The sequence below is a fragment of the Muntiacus reevesi genome, chromosome 3 (assembly GCF_963930625.1).
Source record: "Muntiacus reevesi chromosome 3, mMunRee1.1, whole genome shotgun sequence".
Lineage (NCBI taxonomy): Eukaryota > Metazoa > Chordata > Mammalia > Artiodactyla > Cervidae > Muntiacus > Muntiacus reevesi.
In genome coordinates, this window is record NC_089251.1 from 113,482,388 (window position 1) to 113,497,647 (window position 15,260).

Below are 15,260 nucleotides of genomic sequence, written 5' to 3' on the forward strand. Positions count from 1 at the left end.
GCCCTAGAGATAAGCCCTCTCTGTGCCCCAGGGCCAAAGCCTGAGATGGTCTACGACTTCTGGCGCATGGTTTGGCAGGAGCACTGTTCCAGCATCGTCATGATCACCAAACTGGTGGAGGTGGGCAGGGTAAGTGGGGCCCCGGGGGAGGCGGCGTGGCAGGCAGGGGGGCAGTGAAGAGCCCGCTGAGCCTGCCCCTTGGGGCCTCCAGGTGAAATGCTCGCGGTACTGGCCGGAGGACTCCGACATGTATGGGGACATCAAGATCACGCTGGTGAAGACGGAGACTCTAGCTGAGTATGTCGTGCGCAGCTTTGCCCTGGAGCGGGTGAGTCTCCTGTGGTCACCAGGCCTCTCCCGGGGTGCCTGAGAAGGTGGGACAGAGCAAACCCCCCACCCCCTCCAACCCAGGAGCGGAGGGTGGGGATGGCACTCTGCATCCCGAGCAGGGCAGCCACAGTGCCTCACAGGGGGCACTGTGAAAGGATGGAAAAGTGGCCGTCTTGACTGGTGACTGCAAGAGGAAGTCAAGATGATGAGGATGGTGAGAATGTAGAGAACGATGAGGACCATGAGGATAACTGCCAGGTGCTGAACCTGCTCTGTGCCAGGCGCTGTGCTCAGCCCATCACACACATTGTTTCAGCCCTGTTTCAGTCTGTGGCTTAGGCCTTTGCCATCAGCCCCATTTTACAGATAGGGAAAGTGAGGCTCACGAGTGGTTACATACTCACAAAAGTCCACAGGCAAGGGATGGCTAAGTCTTCCGGTCCACAGTCTTATTTGACTGTCTATAAAATCCTCAGAGGAAAGATAGTTTTCCCCCTTTGAACTAAGACTGGGAGCATCAAAATGATCTCTTAGGGCAGTTGTGTAGCAGGTGGCAGAAGTGGGTGACTTACAGTGCAGATTTGGCATCAGGCAGATCCTGGCCCAACCCCTGCCTAATGTGTGTCTTGTCTTCTTTGGGCAAGCAGTTTCTCATCTTTGAGGCTTTGGTTTCTTGCTTGTACAATGAGTCATTAATAGGCACCTTGTGAGTCTCATTGGGGTGAACCGAGTTCCTGCGGTGAGACACTCGCTCCCGTGCCTGGCACGCTGCAAGTGTCTGGTAGACGCCAGCATCCAGTGCCTGGCACACTGCAGGTGTCTGGTAGATGCTGGCAGGGGCTCTGACTGTCACTTCTGTTGTCTCCCCAGAGAGGCTACTCTGCCCGCCACGAGGTCCGCCAGTTCCACTTCACGGCCTGGCCGGAGCACGGCGTCCCCTACCACGCCACGGGGCTGCTGGCCTTCATCCGGCGTGTGAAGGCCTCCACACCCCCTGACGCTGGGCCCGTGGTCATCCACTGCAGGTGGGGTGCTGGGGAGCCCAGCGAGAAGGGGGTGGAGAATGAGGTTGTTTGAGGTCCCTAAGGGAGACTGGGCCCGAGTCCATCCTGCTCAGAGACAGAGGGCAGGGGAGAATGACCCCCTGACGCCCTTTGCCCTTTGAGCTTCGACTCTGGGATTGGCATTGTCATGTATACACTGAGAAGTGTAGTTTATTATTATAGGCTATTATAATAATAAGTAAGCTTTAGGAATTTTCCCAAATTCACTGTGAAGGAGTCAGCACTACTCAGATCAAGAAACAGAACATTAACAGAACTCAGAAGTCCCTGGAGCTCCCTTCTGGCCTGTACCCCACCTCCTCCCTTCCAGAGTGATCACTCTCCTAACTTCTAAGCCCGAGATTCATTGTGCATGCTTTTGAACTTTGTATCAATGGAATCACACATCAGGTGCTCCTTGGAGTCTGACTTTCTCTCAACCTGATGCTTGTAAGGTTCATCCGTATTGTATCCTATTCCACTGGGTGAACACACCAGCATATGTTTATCCATTCTGTTGTGGGCAGGCATTTGGGTGTTTTCCAGCTTTGAGCTTTTATGAACAGTGCTGCTAAGGACATTCTCTTACATGTCTTTTGGCTGACACACACACTCGCATTTCTGGGAGGCAGGTACGTAGGAGTGGAATTGCTCTGTGAATGTTCAGCCTAACTAGATACTGTGGAGAGTTTTCCAAAGCGGTTTCACTAATTCCAGCCCCTATCAGTGGTATATGGGATACCCACTGGCTGTGTGTCCTGGCCAACACGTCGCTGTCACCATTTTCAAACTTGAGATCTTGGTGTCATCTTTGTCCTCCCCGCTCCTCTCAACTCTGCTCCACCTGGTGCTAAATGTGAGGATTCCAGAGAAGGGTTTGACCCCATCCAGCTCTTAAGAAACTCACAGTAGGTAGGGAGCCAGCCCCATAAACAGTGACCACGGAGCAGGGAAGGGGGTTTTGGTAAGAGTCCACCCAGCTTGCTCTGGGAACTAAAAAACCTGACATTTCCTGAAGGCTCCACTGACTATGTGAGTGGGTTTAAGTGTGTAGGGCTTTGAAGGGTGTGTAGGAGATTTCCAGACATCAAGGAAACCAGAACATTCTTGGATTAAGCTGAGTGTCACTTTTGTTCCTCTTCGCCTGGCAGAGCTGCCAAGTTGAGCTGGTTTCAGATCTGCATTCTCTCCACCCTTTCTTTCCTCTCCATCTTCAAGACCCAGCTCCTGCTCTGCCCTCTGTCACATTTCCCCGGGACTCTTCCAGCAGCCTCCTCCCAGGCTCCGCCAGTGTCGCCCATCGCCTGTGTGGTGGAGATATGGCCCAGGGCCCCAGGTCTGCTCTCTTCTTCTTCGAGGTCCTGGGCTCCCTTCCCAAGCCTCTGATCTGGCCCCGGGTTCTCTCTCCCCAGCGCGGGCACTGGCCGCACGGGGTGTTACATCGTTCTGGATGTGATGCTGGACATGGCGGAGTGCGAGGGCGTCGTGGACATCTACAACTGCGTGAAGACCCTCTGCTCCCGGCGCGTCAACATGATCCAGACCGAGGTGGGGGTGCGGCGCTCCCCCCACAGCCCCTCCAGGACAAGAGTCCCTCGTGTAGGAGCTCGAAGCTGGTGGAGGGTGTCAGAAAGGTGTCAGAAAGGTGTCAGAAAGATGTCTAGGATGTCCCCCTGTCCTTTCCCATCCCTGGACTTGGCCTGCCAGCCTCTTTTTTTAAAAAATTTATTTTTGATTTTTTTTTGTTTGTTTGTTTTTAAACTATTTTTTATTTATGCTCTGAGTGTGAGTTTTTGTGTTTAGACCTCTGATAACTCATAAATAAGAACATCATATAATGGCATTATGTAAATAATACTGCGTGTTTGTGAGGCTATGATGTATGGGGTTATCTCATTTGATTGTTACAACTGAGATATTTAGAGCAGAAGGAATTCTTCTTTTTTTTTTTTTTTTATTTTGAGCACATTATTTATTGACACAGAGCCTGTTTACTCAGTTGATTCGGATGAGATGGTTGGATGGCATCACCGAGGCAGTGGACATGAACTTGGGCAAACTTGGGGAGATGGTGAGGTTCAGGGAAGTCTGGCACGCTGCAGTCCATGGGGTTGCGAAGAGTCAGACACGACTTGGCGACTGACCAACAGCATAGCTGATTTACAATGTTGTTAATTCCTGTTGTATAGCAAAGTGATTTGGTTATACATATGTCCTTTGTTTTTTTGAATATTGTTTCTATAATGGTTTATCACAGGATATCTTTTAAGATTGGAGGATAATTGCTTTACATAGTTGTGTTAGTTTCTGCTGTATAACCACATGAGTCGGCCATAAGTATACCTATATCCCCTCCCTCTAAAGCCTCCCTCCCCATCCCGTGCCACCCCATGCCTCTCGGTCATCACAGAGCTGCCAGCCTCTCAGGGTCTTCCCAAGCTCAGCTCCACTGTGTTCACTTGGGTGAGGTCACACAGCATTGGGCCAAAGTCATAAGTTCTACCGTTAAGACATAATGCTTATTGGGTTTGTCTCCTCTCTAGATGTGTGACCCGGGGCTGTCACCTCACTTTCAGAGCTTCTCATAGGGTTATTATGGGATGAAATGTGAGATCAATGAGCAAATATCCTTGCAGGCTGTTTCAAGTATGGTGGGTCCCACATGGCTGGATTCCATCTCAGAACACCCCAGCCGCAACTTTGAACTTGCCTCCTCCTGACCCTGAAATCTCTCACTTCCGCTCCCCTCCTGGTTCCTCATATTCTCTCCTCCTGTTCCAGGAGCAGTACATCTTTATCCATGATGCAATCCTGGAGGCCTGCCTGTGTGGGGAGACTACCATCCCTGTGAGCGAATTCAAGGCCACGTACAAGGAAATGATCCGCATTGACCCTCAGAGTAATTCCTCCCAGCTGCGGGAGGAGTTCCAGGTGGGGCATGAGTGTATGTGTTTAGGTGTGGCTTGTGAGTGAGTCAGTGAGCATGTGTGTGGTATTGGGAGGTCCTCGGTGCTGTAGGGGGCTTCCCTGGTGGCTCAGATGGTAAAGAATCTGCCTGCAGTGCGGGAGACCTGGGTTCGATCTCTGGGTTGGGAAGATCCCCTGGAGAAGGGAAAGGCAACCCATTCCAGTATTCTTGCCTGGAGAATCCCTTGGACAGAGGAGCTTGGTGGGCTACCGTCTCCATGGGGTTGCAAAGAGTCAGACACGACTGGGTGACTGAACAACATCAAGAAGAACAAGAGGAAGAAATGGAGACTCCATGAATCAGGGTGCCTGAGGCATGGAGACAGGAGGGGAGGGGAGGTGGCCCAGGGTCCTTGGCTCGCTCGTGTGCCAGGTGTTCCTTGATAGGGCCGGGAAGGTGACCTCCTGCATCAGGTCCCTGGAGTCTGCTTTGTGGAAGATGCGGGGTTTTCAGGGCTTGGCTCCTGTAATGATCCTCACGGTGCCTTCGTGTATTGAAGGTGGTGCATGTGCCAGACTTGCTGTTATCTCACTTTATTCCCCCAGCAATCCCCTGGGGTAGGCAAATAATTATTCCCTTTTACAACAGAGGGAAAACGAGGCTTAGAGATAGAGTAGCTTGTCTACAGTACACAGGTGGCAAGGAGGTAGACTCCAGTCTCCAGAGCTCCATCTGGGCCCTGCACAGCCTGAATCCAGGGAGTCTGGGTCCCTGTCTCTCTCTCTTTTCTCTCTGGACCTCAGTTTCTCCATCCATAAAATGGGCATAATAACCCAGCCCAGTCTCCTTCATGGGGCTTCATGGGGGAAAGAGACCCCCCACAAACACGGGACATCACCTTCCCGTCCTCTCCCTCTCTGTAGACTCTGAACTCGGTCACACCGCCGCTGGATGTGGAGGAGTGCAGCATTGCCCTGCTGCCCCGGAACCGGGACAAGAACCGCAGCATGGATGTCCTGCCGCCTGACCGCTGCCTGCCCTTCCTCGTCTCCACGGACGGGGACCCCAACAACTACATCAATGCGGCCCTGACTGACGTGAGGCGCGGGGGTGGGCTGGGCTCTGGGACACCCTCACCCAGCAGTGAGGGAAGGTGCAGGAGCCGGGGGGACAGAACTGAGGATTCAGGTTAGGGGAGCCCTCTGCCTCTCTGGGGCGGCCCCTTGGGTGGCCTTCCTCCCCACCGCCCAAGGATCTTCTATTCAGGGCACTCAAGAACCAGTTCTCCCCCTCAGGTCTTACCCTCGGCCTGAGTAGGGATCTGAGTGGTGGAGTTTAGGCAGGACTGTCTCCAGGATCAGGCCCAGCAAAGCCTGGGTAGGATGAGTGATTCAAGGGCTTTGGCTGGGGAGGTTGGGAGGGTTTGGGCTTGGGATGTGAGATTTGGTATCTAGAGTCAGGGAAGCTTGTCCTGGGGTGGTGGAGTGAGAGCCTGCCTAGGAACCTGGCCTGGAGTGGTGACTTGCTCCCCACGCCTAGCCGTCTGAGGTCTCAGGAGCTGTTTAGAAGCCTCTACTCCCAGCTCAGGAGGCTCCACCCCCTTTATTGGGCTTTGCAAACGGCGCCAGGGGATTTAGGGTCCAGTGAATAACTTCAGGGTGCCACTGCCTGAGGGGGACAAGTCTTGTGGGTGTCCCCTATTCCTTCCCAAATGGAACCAGTTTGAGAGAGAGGTGCAGAGGGCAGACAGGTGGAGGTAAGATGTTACCGTTGTAAGGAAACTGGTGAGACTGGAGAAGGTGACTTCAGCTGTGTGGCTACATGGACGGCTCCTCCTTCAGCCTCGGGCAGGCAGACCTGTCCTCTCAGACTCAGCGGTCCAGCTGGAGCGCCTCCCCGCAAGGGGCAGGTCTTTACATGTTGGCGGGGAGCAGCAACAGTTGAATGCACAGCTTCTGAGGAAGAGTTGGCCTGGAAAGAGAGGGGGAGGGCCTTCCCTTCGGGAGCTGAGCACTTCCGGTCTTCTCCCAAATCCACCCGTGAAGGTGGATGTCACCACTGGACGTCCTGTCACCACTGGATGTCCCTCCATGTGGAGATGAGAGCTGTGGGGAGGGAGCTTCCCCCACTGCAGGGATGAGGCAGATGGGCCTTTCCTGGCCCAGTTCTTAGCCAGAGCCCCTTGGCACAATGGTGCAGGAAACAGTGGGGTTTCTCCAAAGAGAGAAGGCTCCCACGCTTCCTTCCCGGGGGCTTCCTGGAGTGAGCTGAAGGCAAGCAGGGGCGAGCAGTCCCAGCCACTGAAGGGAGTGAATGGGGAGGTGGCTGGGGTCCTAGGGAGGTGGCCTCAGGTGCCGGTGAGCTTTGGAGGGGGATGTAGGGATCTGGCCTCTCTCTCAGCTTGCTCTCTGGCCTCAGTATGCCTGTCTGCACATGGGGGCGATGGAGAGGAGGCTCTCTGAGGTCCTGAGCCCCTGAGCTGGAGAGGGTCACAGTGGGCTCCTTGGCCCTGATGGGAATGGGCTGGTCCGGTGGAGAAGCTTCCTTGGGGCTGTGATATCTCACACTTGATCCCAGCCATGCAGGCCCTGCTGCTTGCATTGCGGTGAGCTTGTCTGGGGGCCAAGTGGGGGCCATTTTTGGTGGCTGAGTCTGCAGGGAGCCACACTGGGCGCCCAGGCCTGAGTTTTGGGGTCTGGCTGGGCTCGGTGTTGGGGAGCCTTCGGTGGGTCCTGGGGAGGGGAGGGGGTGGTAAGAGAAGAGCATCAGGAGAGGGAGGGGACATGGCATGGGGGGGACAAGGCAGGGTAAAGGAGGAGACTTGGGCCTGGAGCACTGAAATGGGGGGAGAACTGTGGCTGGCTCACCTGTGGGGCAGCATCAGGAGTGGGGAGTGGAGTCAGTACTGGCCACTGGTCTGGGGGCTTGGCTTGGGGTCTCAGACCCTTCATCCATGGAGTTGGAAGGCACCTAGGTATTTGTTTATTAAAAAAATATTTCTTGAACTCCTATAAAGTTCTGGTCACAGGCCACACCCTGGAAAAAATCTGCTCTCCTTAACCTTGCCTTTGGGGAAATGGGTTGAGACAGTCAACAAACAAGTGTACAATGGACTGTCAGTTACTGTTAATTTCTAAAAAAAGCAACCAGATAGAGCAAGTGTTTCATGTGGGTTTTGGGGTATGCATGTGGTTATTTTTGATGAATTGGTAAAGAGGGCCTCTTTGAAGAGGCTGAAGTTAAGCAATGGCCAGAAAGAAGTGAGGAAGAAAGCCCTGTACACCTGGGAAATTTGTTCCAGGCAACAGGAATAGCAGGTGCAAATAGCAGGGAGCAAGCTTGGCCAGCCTCTGCCCACCACGCCCATTGCCACCTATTGGGAACCTTCGGCTGTTTAGCTCAGGGGTCCATGGGCTTGGGCCTCAGAGGCTTGGGGGCTCACCCTGTCAACTCAGGCCCCACGGTGCCAGCCAACCTCCACATTGGGTCCCTGGAGGCAGCCTGGTCCTGTGGGGTGGAGCTGGGGTGGGCAGGGCGGGAGGACATGGGGCAGAAGCTTGGCAGTGTTGGGTGCTGAGTCCCAGTTTCCCTGCAGAGCTATACCCGGAGCGCGGCCTTCATCGTGACCCTCCACCCGCTGCAGAGCACCACTCCCGACTTCTGGCGGCTGGTCTACGACTACGGGTGCACCTCCATCGTCATGCTCAACCAGCTGCACCAGTCCAACTCCGCCTGGGTGAGGGTTCTGCTGGCCAGGCAGGCTAGCCACCTGCTGCCCAGGACCTCGGTCTGTTCAAGGGCACATGGCAAAAGTCAGGGGTTGGACCCCAGCTCTGCCACCTACTTACTGAGTTGCCTCAGATGTGTCCTACTCCCTCCCAGAGCCTCGGTTTCCTTGTCTGTAAAACCAGGCTCAACCTGGAGAAAAGTAGCTGCTCTTTATGGAGCATCTGATGTGTACTAGGGACTCTGCTTTGCACTTATGGGCTTCAGGTGAGAGAATTAAGACCCAGAGAGGCGAAGGGACTTCTCCCAGGTCACACAGCTGGGACGTGGCAGAGCCATGCCCCTTGCCTGGGGCTGCCTCCTCCCAGAGCCTCTGCTTTCTGTCACTCAGCTAATAATGGGGGCTTTGAGGCAGAGTAGAAGTCCAGCCTCCTTACTTTCTGACAGTTTGATTGAGGGTAAGTTAATATACGTCTTCGAGCCTCAGTCTCCTTTTCTGTGAGATGGGGACTATCTCAGCACCTGTTCTGTCATGAGATTATTATCAGGATTGTGGGAGATGTACGTGGGATGCTTAGCACTGCGCCGTGACTGGCATGCAGCAGGTGCTCAGTACACGGCAGGGGTGAAGATGATGAAGGTGACCATTGCTTCTGAGGATGGTCCAGATGGTGGTCAGTGATCTCAGCCTGAGGCAGCTCCCCTTATTTCTTTCTGGGGCTCTGAAGGCTGGAACTCCTGGGAGGTCCAGACACCCCACCTTCCAGCTCCGTATGACCATTGCTATAAGATGAGCATGACAGCCTGGAGATGACTGCCTGGAGAAGATTGTTAACTGGGTTCCTTGAAAGTCAGGTAGTTGGTATAAATAACCTAGGACTTCAGGGTAATGGGCTCCCGGACCTGGGCAGGGGTCTAGGAGAATCCCATGTTGCAAGGGAACCCCATGTTACTGAGATGAAGAGGAGGGACCCAGAGGGAGGCTCAGAGAGATGTCATTCACTAGTCACACATCTGTTCATTCATTTGCTCATGGGTCACTCCCTGTCTGCCTGGTGGGGAGGTAGAAGGAGAACACGTGGCCCCTCCCAGATCTCATGGTTTGGGGGAAGCAGGTTCTGAAACTAATCATGACAGCAGAAGCAGAGGGCTACCATGGAGCTGTTACAGGGACACAGAGGAGCCTGGGGGATGGTGTATCAGGGAGGGCTTCCTGGAGGAGGTAATATCTGAGCTGAGAGGTACAGGAAGGGTAGAGTTGAGTTGGTGAAGAGATGGGGGACAAGTGGTCCATGGAGAGGGAGCAGCACGTGCAAAGGCCTGAATGCAAGGAGTTGCCAGGACCTCAGGAGAAAGAGGAAGGTAGTGTCTTCCCTTCGTGGTCAGAAAGGGGGCTTAGATGGAGCAGCATGTTGTTTGGGATGGGCCCCGGGGACCATTTCACAGCTGGAGAAACTGGGGCTCGGAGGAAGGAAGAGCCTCGCTAGAAGGCTATACTAGAAAGCTGGGGCCTCAGACCAACTCCCCAGAAGACCCACGTATTTATGTGTAAGGGGGCTGTGCCTTCTCTGTGGCTTGAGAATGCGACCCGGAGTGGGGTACATTTAGGACCCTGACTCCACGGAGGGGTCCTGGGGCCGGAGTAGGGGGGTGCTAAGCTGTGCTGCAGCAGAGGGACACCCCATGTCTGTGAGCTGATGCTGGAGGGCTGAGGCAGCGAGAGAGAAGGCCATGGGGCAGGGGTGCTGGGGCGGGTGGGGATCATTTGAGGCCTGTCCTTGGAAGAAGGCAACCTGGGGGAAGTGTATGTGCTTGTGACGGTGTTGGGTGTAGCTGTCTCGTGGCACGGCGGTGTCAGTGAACCCACAACAAAGGGCTTGTCTCGGCTGACTTGAGTGTATCAGGACAAACGCACCGGGGCGGGTGTACATGTGATCTGATAGGTGAGTGGTGGGATGTGGGGGGGAACTGAACGTGAGTCTGGAGTGAGTGGCGGGCTCCTGGGCAAGCATGGAGGTCTGGGCGTGGGTGTGAGCAGCAGCTGCCCACCAGCTCTGCGCAGCTCAGCTGGCCTCCCCGTCCCGCACTCCCAGCCCTGCCTGCAGTACTGGCCGGAGCCAGGCCGGCAGCAGTACGGCCTCATGGAGGTGGAGTTCGTGTCGGGCACAGCGGACGAGGACTTGGTGGCCCGAGTTTTCCGGGTGCAGAACATCTCTCGGGTGAGTGGGGTGGGAGCCTCAGGATGAGGACCTGGGTGGGGGCTGGGCAGCCTTGAATGACCCTCTCGAGGTCCCCAGGGTGCCGTGGAACCCTGGTACTCATGTCCCCTGGCTGATTGCTCCCGCCCCAGATGCAGGAGGGGCACCTGCTGGTGCGACACTTCCAGTTCCTGCGCTGGTCCGCCTACCGGGACACGCCTGACTCCAAGAAGGCCTTCCTGCACCTGCTGGCGGCGGTGGACAAGTGGCAGGCGGAGAGCGGGGATGGGCGCACCGTCGTGCACTGCCTGTGAGTGCCGGCCCTCCCTCTGGTGGGGAGAGGACCTGGGGCGCCATGGACCAGGGGCAGAGGTCAGGATGAGAGAGGGCTTCTGGGCTGGCACCGAAGCCCTGAGCCTTCAGTCAGCATGGCCAGGTGAAGCTGAACCCGCCTTCCTTGGAGGAGCCCTGTCACTTTCCAGGGTGTGGACTCCAACCTCAACACGTGACCAGTGTAGCCTCTGTGTAATGTTCGACTTTGCCAGTTTAATTGGAGAGAGTCCTGTCTAAACAGCTGAACCCATGATACGGTGGTGGTACATTTTTTTAAGCCAATGGAACCCTGGCCTTTGTTCGTGCCTGCATGCATGTACTTTCTTCCCTTCCTCATGCATTCATTTACATGCCTCATTCACAGATTCATCTATTCACTCATATCTGGGTGCACTCATTCCTTTTCCCTCGACCATGTTTTCATGCTTTCAGCACTTACTGACCCCAGTGCCAGGCTGGGCACACAGGATGCAGGGGCAAGGAGCTGAGTCAGTCAGGGCCTGGCCCTCTCAAGGGCTTTTGGTTTTAGTGGGAGATGCCCCTCGGGAAGGGGACAGAGGGCCTGGTCTGTCCCCCATCTCCCAAGAGGACCCCCACCCTCGGGGTCACAGAGAGCAGAGGAGGGAGAGGACTGTGGGAATCAGAGGGTCTCGCTGTGGGGGCCGCCCGTTTGGGAGTGTCTGTGCGTTTGAGGCTGTGTCTGTGATACTGGGGGCTGACTGGTGATCTCTGTGTTTGTTTTCCACTCTGCTTTCTGGTTTTTTGCTTGCTGCCCTGCAGCGCTCCTCTGTCACTGTCTGTCTGGGTGTCTTTCCCCTGGAGTGTGTCGACTCCTTGTTCTCAGAATCTTCTCTGTTTCTCTTAGAGGTTCTGTTCTAGATACCTTCCGCTTCGGATGCTAGTCTTTTATCCTCTGACTCCGTCCCCTTAACCATTGCTTCCTGCTGCCCACCTTTGGGCTCTCCGACCCCTTCCATCTGGGTTTCCTAGCCCCACCCCTGTGGGCTCACTGACCACTCCCTTCTAGCTTCCCAGGCCCTGCTCCTCCCTTCCGGGAGTCCTAGCCCCTCCCTCCTGGTTGCCTTAGCCCCTCCCTCCTGGGTGTCCTAGCCTCTCCCTCCTGGGTGTCCTAGCCCCGCCCTCCTGGGTGTCCTAGCCCCTCCCCTCCGGGTGTCCTAGCCCCTCCCTCCTGGGTGCCCTAGCTCCTCCCTCCTGGGTGTCCTAGCCTCTCTCTCCTGGGTGTCCTAGCCTCTCCCTCCTGGGTGTCCTAGCCCCTCCCTCCTGGGTCCCCTAGCCCCTCCCTCCTGGGTGTCCTAGCCTCTCCCTCCTGGGTGTCCTAGCCCCGCCCTCCTGGGTGTCCTAGCCCCTCCCTCCTGGGTGCCCTAGCCCCTCTCTCCTGGGTGCTCTAGCCCCTCCCTCCTGGGTGTCCTAGCCCCTCCCTCCTGGGTGCCCTAGTCCCTCCCTCCTGGGTGCCCTAGCCCCTCCCTCCTGGGTGTCCTAGCCCCGCCCTCCTGGGTGTCCTAGCCTCTCCCTCCTGGGTGTCCTAGCCCCGCACTCCTGGGTGTCCTAGCCTCTCCCTCCTAGGTGCCCTAGCCCCGCCCTCCTGGGTGCCCTAGCCCCTCCCTCCTGGGTGTCCTGGCCTCTCCCTCCTGGGTGTCCTAGCCCCGCCCTCCTGGGTGCCCTAGCCCCTCCCTCCTGGGTGCCCTAGCCCCGCCCTCCTGGGTGACCTAGCCCCTCCCTTCCAGGTGTCTTAGCCCCTCCCTCCTGGGTGTCCTAGCCCCTCCCTCCCGGGTGTCCTAGCCCCTCCCTTCTGGGTTCCCTGATTTCTCTCTTCTGAGTTCATCCTACCCCGCAAGCCCACCCCCAGATCTTTTCATGTCTCTCCTGTAGAAATGGGGGCGGCCGCAGCGGCACCTTCTGCGCCTGCGCCACGGTCCTGGAAATGATCCGCTGCCACAACCTGGTGGACGTCTTCTTTGCTGCCAAAACGCTTAGGAACTACAAACCCAATATGGTGGAGACCCTGGTGAGGAGCCCTGTACCCCTTGCCCGTCCGCTTCCAACTTCCCGGTCCACACCCGACCAGGCCCCCTCAGATACCTTCTCCCGTATCTGGGCCCCAGAGTTGGGCCTTGGGGTCTAGTCCTGTGGTGCGAAAGCGTCACCCCCATTTCTCCCCTTCTCCCTGACCGTGGGGCAGAGAGGGACCGGCTGGTGACTCCTCCTCTCCCTCTCCCAGGATCAGTACCACTTCTGCTATGACGTGGCCCTGGAGTACCTGGAGGGGCTGGAGTCAAGATAGCAGGGGCCCCTGGCCTGGGGCACCCACTGCGCACTCAGGGCCAGGCCCACCATCCCCAACGGACGGACGAGGAAGACCTGCGCCCTCAGGGAAAGCACCGGAGTGGGTGCTGGGCCAGCCTGGTGCCCCCTTCCACTGTGGGCAGAGCCTTTTAGCACGGCCGTGAGCAGGCTGCAGGCCAAGGAGGAGCTTAGCAAGACTGCAGCCCAGCCCGCCTCCACGGGGTCCTGCAGGCCTGCTGAGAGGCCTGGCACCGCCTGAGTGACCGGCTCAGAACTGCCACCTTAGGGGGACCCAGGCTCAAGTCCTTGGACTGCATCCCAGCCCTTGGCAGAGATGAGTGAAAGCCCTGCAGAGCAAATGGCAGGCCAGGGTTTCCACCCAGCTTGGCCCGACGTGGGGAGAGCGTGCACTGTGGCTTGGTGTCTAATATCCCATCTGGCCAGTGCCTATGGGTCTTGGGAGACCACACACTCAGCCCTGATTCTCCAGTGGGCACTTCAGACTGGTCCTCGCAGGGGCAACTTCAGCTCCCTTCTCCACCCCCCGCCTCCCTGCAGCCCTGGGGATATTTTGCTCATGGTCCCCCCCACCCCCACCCCAAACTTCTGCTTCCCCGAATGTGCCCTGAGCTCCCCCGAACCAGGATCTGCCCATCCCTCCCCTGTCCTGTGTGGGTTCCCTTCCCTGCTTGACCCAATGTCTGCAGAATGAAGTCACCTCAGCCCCCTCTACCTGTCACTTCAGGCTTCACTGGCTGGGTCTTGCTCCGCCTGGGTCAGTGACAATCGTCAAGGCTGAACAACAGCCCCTGGGGTTGAGGTCCCTGTGGCTCCTGGTCAGGGTGCCTCCTGGGGTGCTGTTAAATCAGGGGTGCTCACCACCCCCTAGGGTTTGGAGAAAGAAGGTATATTTTGAGATGTAAGATCAATGCTTTTCTGTTTATTTTTTGATGGGTGGGTGGGAAGGTCTCTTTAAAATGGGGCAGGCCACACCCCCATTCCGTGCCTCAATTTCCCCATCTGTAAACTGTAGATATGACTACTGACCTACCTCGCAGGGGGCTGTGGGGAGGCATAAACTGGTTGTTTGTAAAGCGCTTTGTAAATAAATGTGCTCTCTGAATGCCACCGAGCAGCCTTATGTGTGTCTGACCAGCCTGACTGGGACCTCCTCACCTGGCCCCAGCCTTCCAGTGTAGTGGGACGGCCCTGGTCTGGCCTTGGATTTTCCATCCATAAAACGGGGGGAGAGGCATGGACCCGAGCATCATTCAGCGGTCTTCCACTTGCAGAGCTGGCTCCACCCAAGCCTCTGAAGCAGTTACTCAGTGTAAGGGGGCTTTATCCTGAGACCTCTGAGGGCCACGGAGCTGCCTCTCAGCCCTTGTGGGCCTGGACCCAGTCTGAGCTCCTTTGGGAGAGAGCTCCTGAGAAGCTCCGGCTTTGATGTCAGACAGACGGTCTCCCAGGGCTGTGAGACCCTGGGCCAATTAACTGCCTCTCCCGACCTTGGTTTCTTTCCCATCTGTAAAATGGAGACAGTTCTGTTTAGGATGAAATGAGACAGTGATTAAGTTCCTGTGTGGTGGTGGATGTGGAAAGAGCTCCATTTAAAACAACACAGACGGGACAGGGTGGACCCACATTTTGTGGGGATGGCCGTTCAGCTGCCCGAGTCCGGCCCATCCCCAGTCTTGGAGGAGGAGTGGGCTGGCTGGCAGGGACCCGAGTCACTCCTGGCTCTGTCACAAACTTGCTGTAGGATGTGGGCAAGATTCTTCCAGTTCCTGGGCCTTAATTTCTTTATGTGGAGACTGGCTCTATGATGTACTGATTTTGTCTGCACTGACCGACTCTGCCTCAGGTTCTCCATTGGTTGAAGGATACAGTCCATTCTAAAACCCTCACAATTCAACATCCCTTAATCTGAATTAAAAATCTTTCAGACGGTTATGATCCCACTTAGCAAAGGCACAAACTGACCTTCCCATTCATTCTGAACTGACCACTAAGCCTTGATGGGCCACAAATGTATGTCATAGATACTGGCCAAATAATAGACTGGGATTTGCTTTGACCAACAGAATGTGACAGAATTTACATCAAGTGAGCTTCTGGGCTTCCCAAGTGGCGCTAGTGGTAAAAAACCCATCTGCCAATGTAGACATAAGAGTTGTGGGTTCGATCCCTGGGTTGGGAAGATCTCCTGCCGAAGTGAATGGCAACCCACTCCAGTATTCTTGCCTGGAGAATCCCGTGGACAGAGGAGCCTGGTGGGCTACGGTCCATGGGGTTGCAGAGAGTCGGACACAACTGAAGCGACTTAGCTTCACATATACACGTGTATTTAGCTTCATGTAGTACTAGCTCTGGCTTCTAGACCTTAAAGAGGCATTGCAGTTTTTGCTTTTGCCCTCT

At 56.0% G+C, this 15,260-nt stretch overlaps 1 protein-coding gene across 2 annotated transcripts in view; it reads left to right on the forward strand.

Annotated features, from left to right (window-relative positions):
* The window catches only part of PTPRU (protein tyrosine phosphatase receptor type U), an 88,805-nt gene extending 74,835 nt beyond the window's left edge, over positions 1–13,970 (forward strand). For both annotated transcript variants that reach the window (XM_065930243.1, XM_065930242.1), the window contains 11 exons: positions 32–129; positions 212–328; positions 1,201–1,355; positions 2,786–2,921; positions 4,155–4,304; positions 5,205–5,378; positions 7,877–8,017; positions 10,101–10,226; positions 10,358–10,515; positions 12,429–12,564; positions 12,778–13,970. In XM_065930243.1, the coding sequence (XP_065786315.1) occupies positions 32–129; positions 212–328; positions 1,201–1,355; positions 2,786–2,921; positions 4,155–4,304; positions 5,205–5,378; positions 7,877–8,017; positions 10,101–10,226; positions 10,358–10,515; positions 12,429–12,564; positions 12,778–12,840 (1,454 nt within the window). In that variant the 3' untranslated portion in view covers positions 12,841–13,970. The remainder of the gene's footprint in view (positions 1–31; positions 130–211; positions 329–1,200; positions 1,356–2,785; positions 2,922–4,154; positions 4,305–5,204; positions 5,379–7,876; positions 8,018–10,100; positions 10,227–10,357; positions 10,516–12,428; positions 12,565–12,777) is intronic.
* The last annotated feature ends 1,290 nt before the right edge of the window (positions 13,971–15,260 follow it).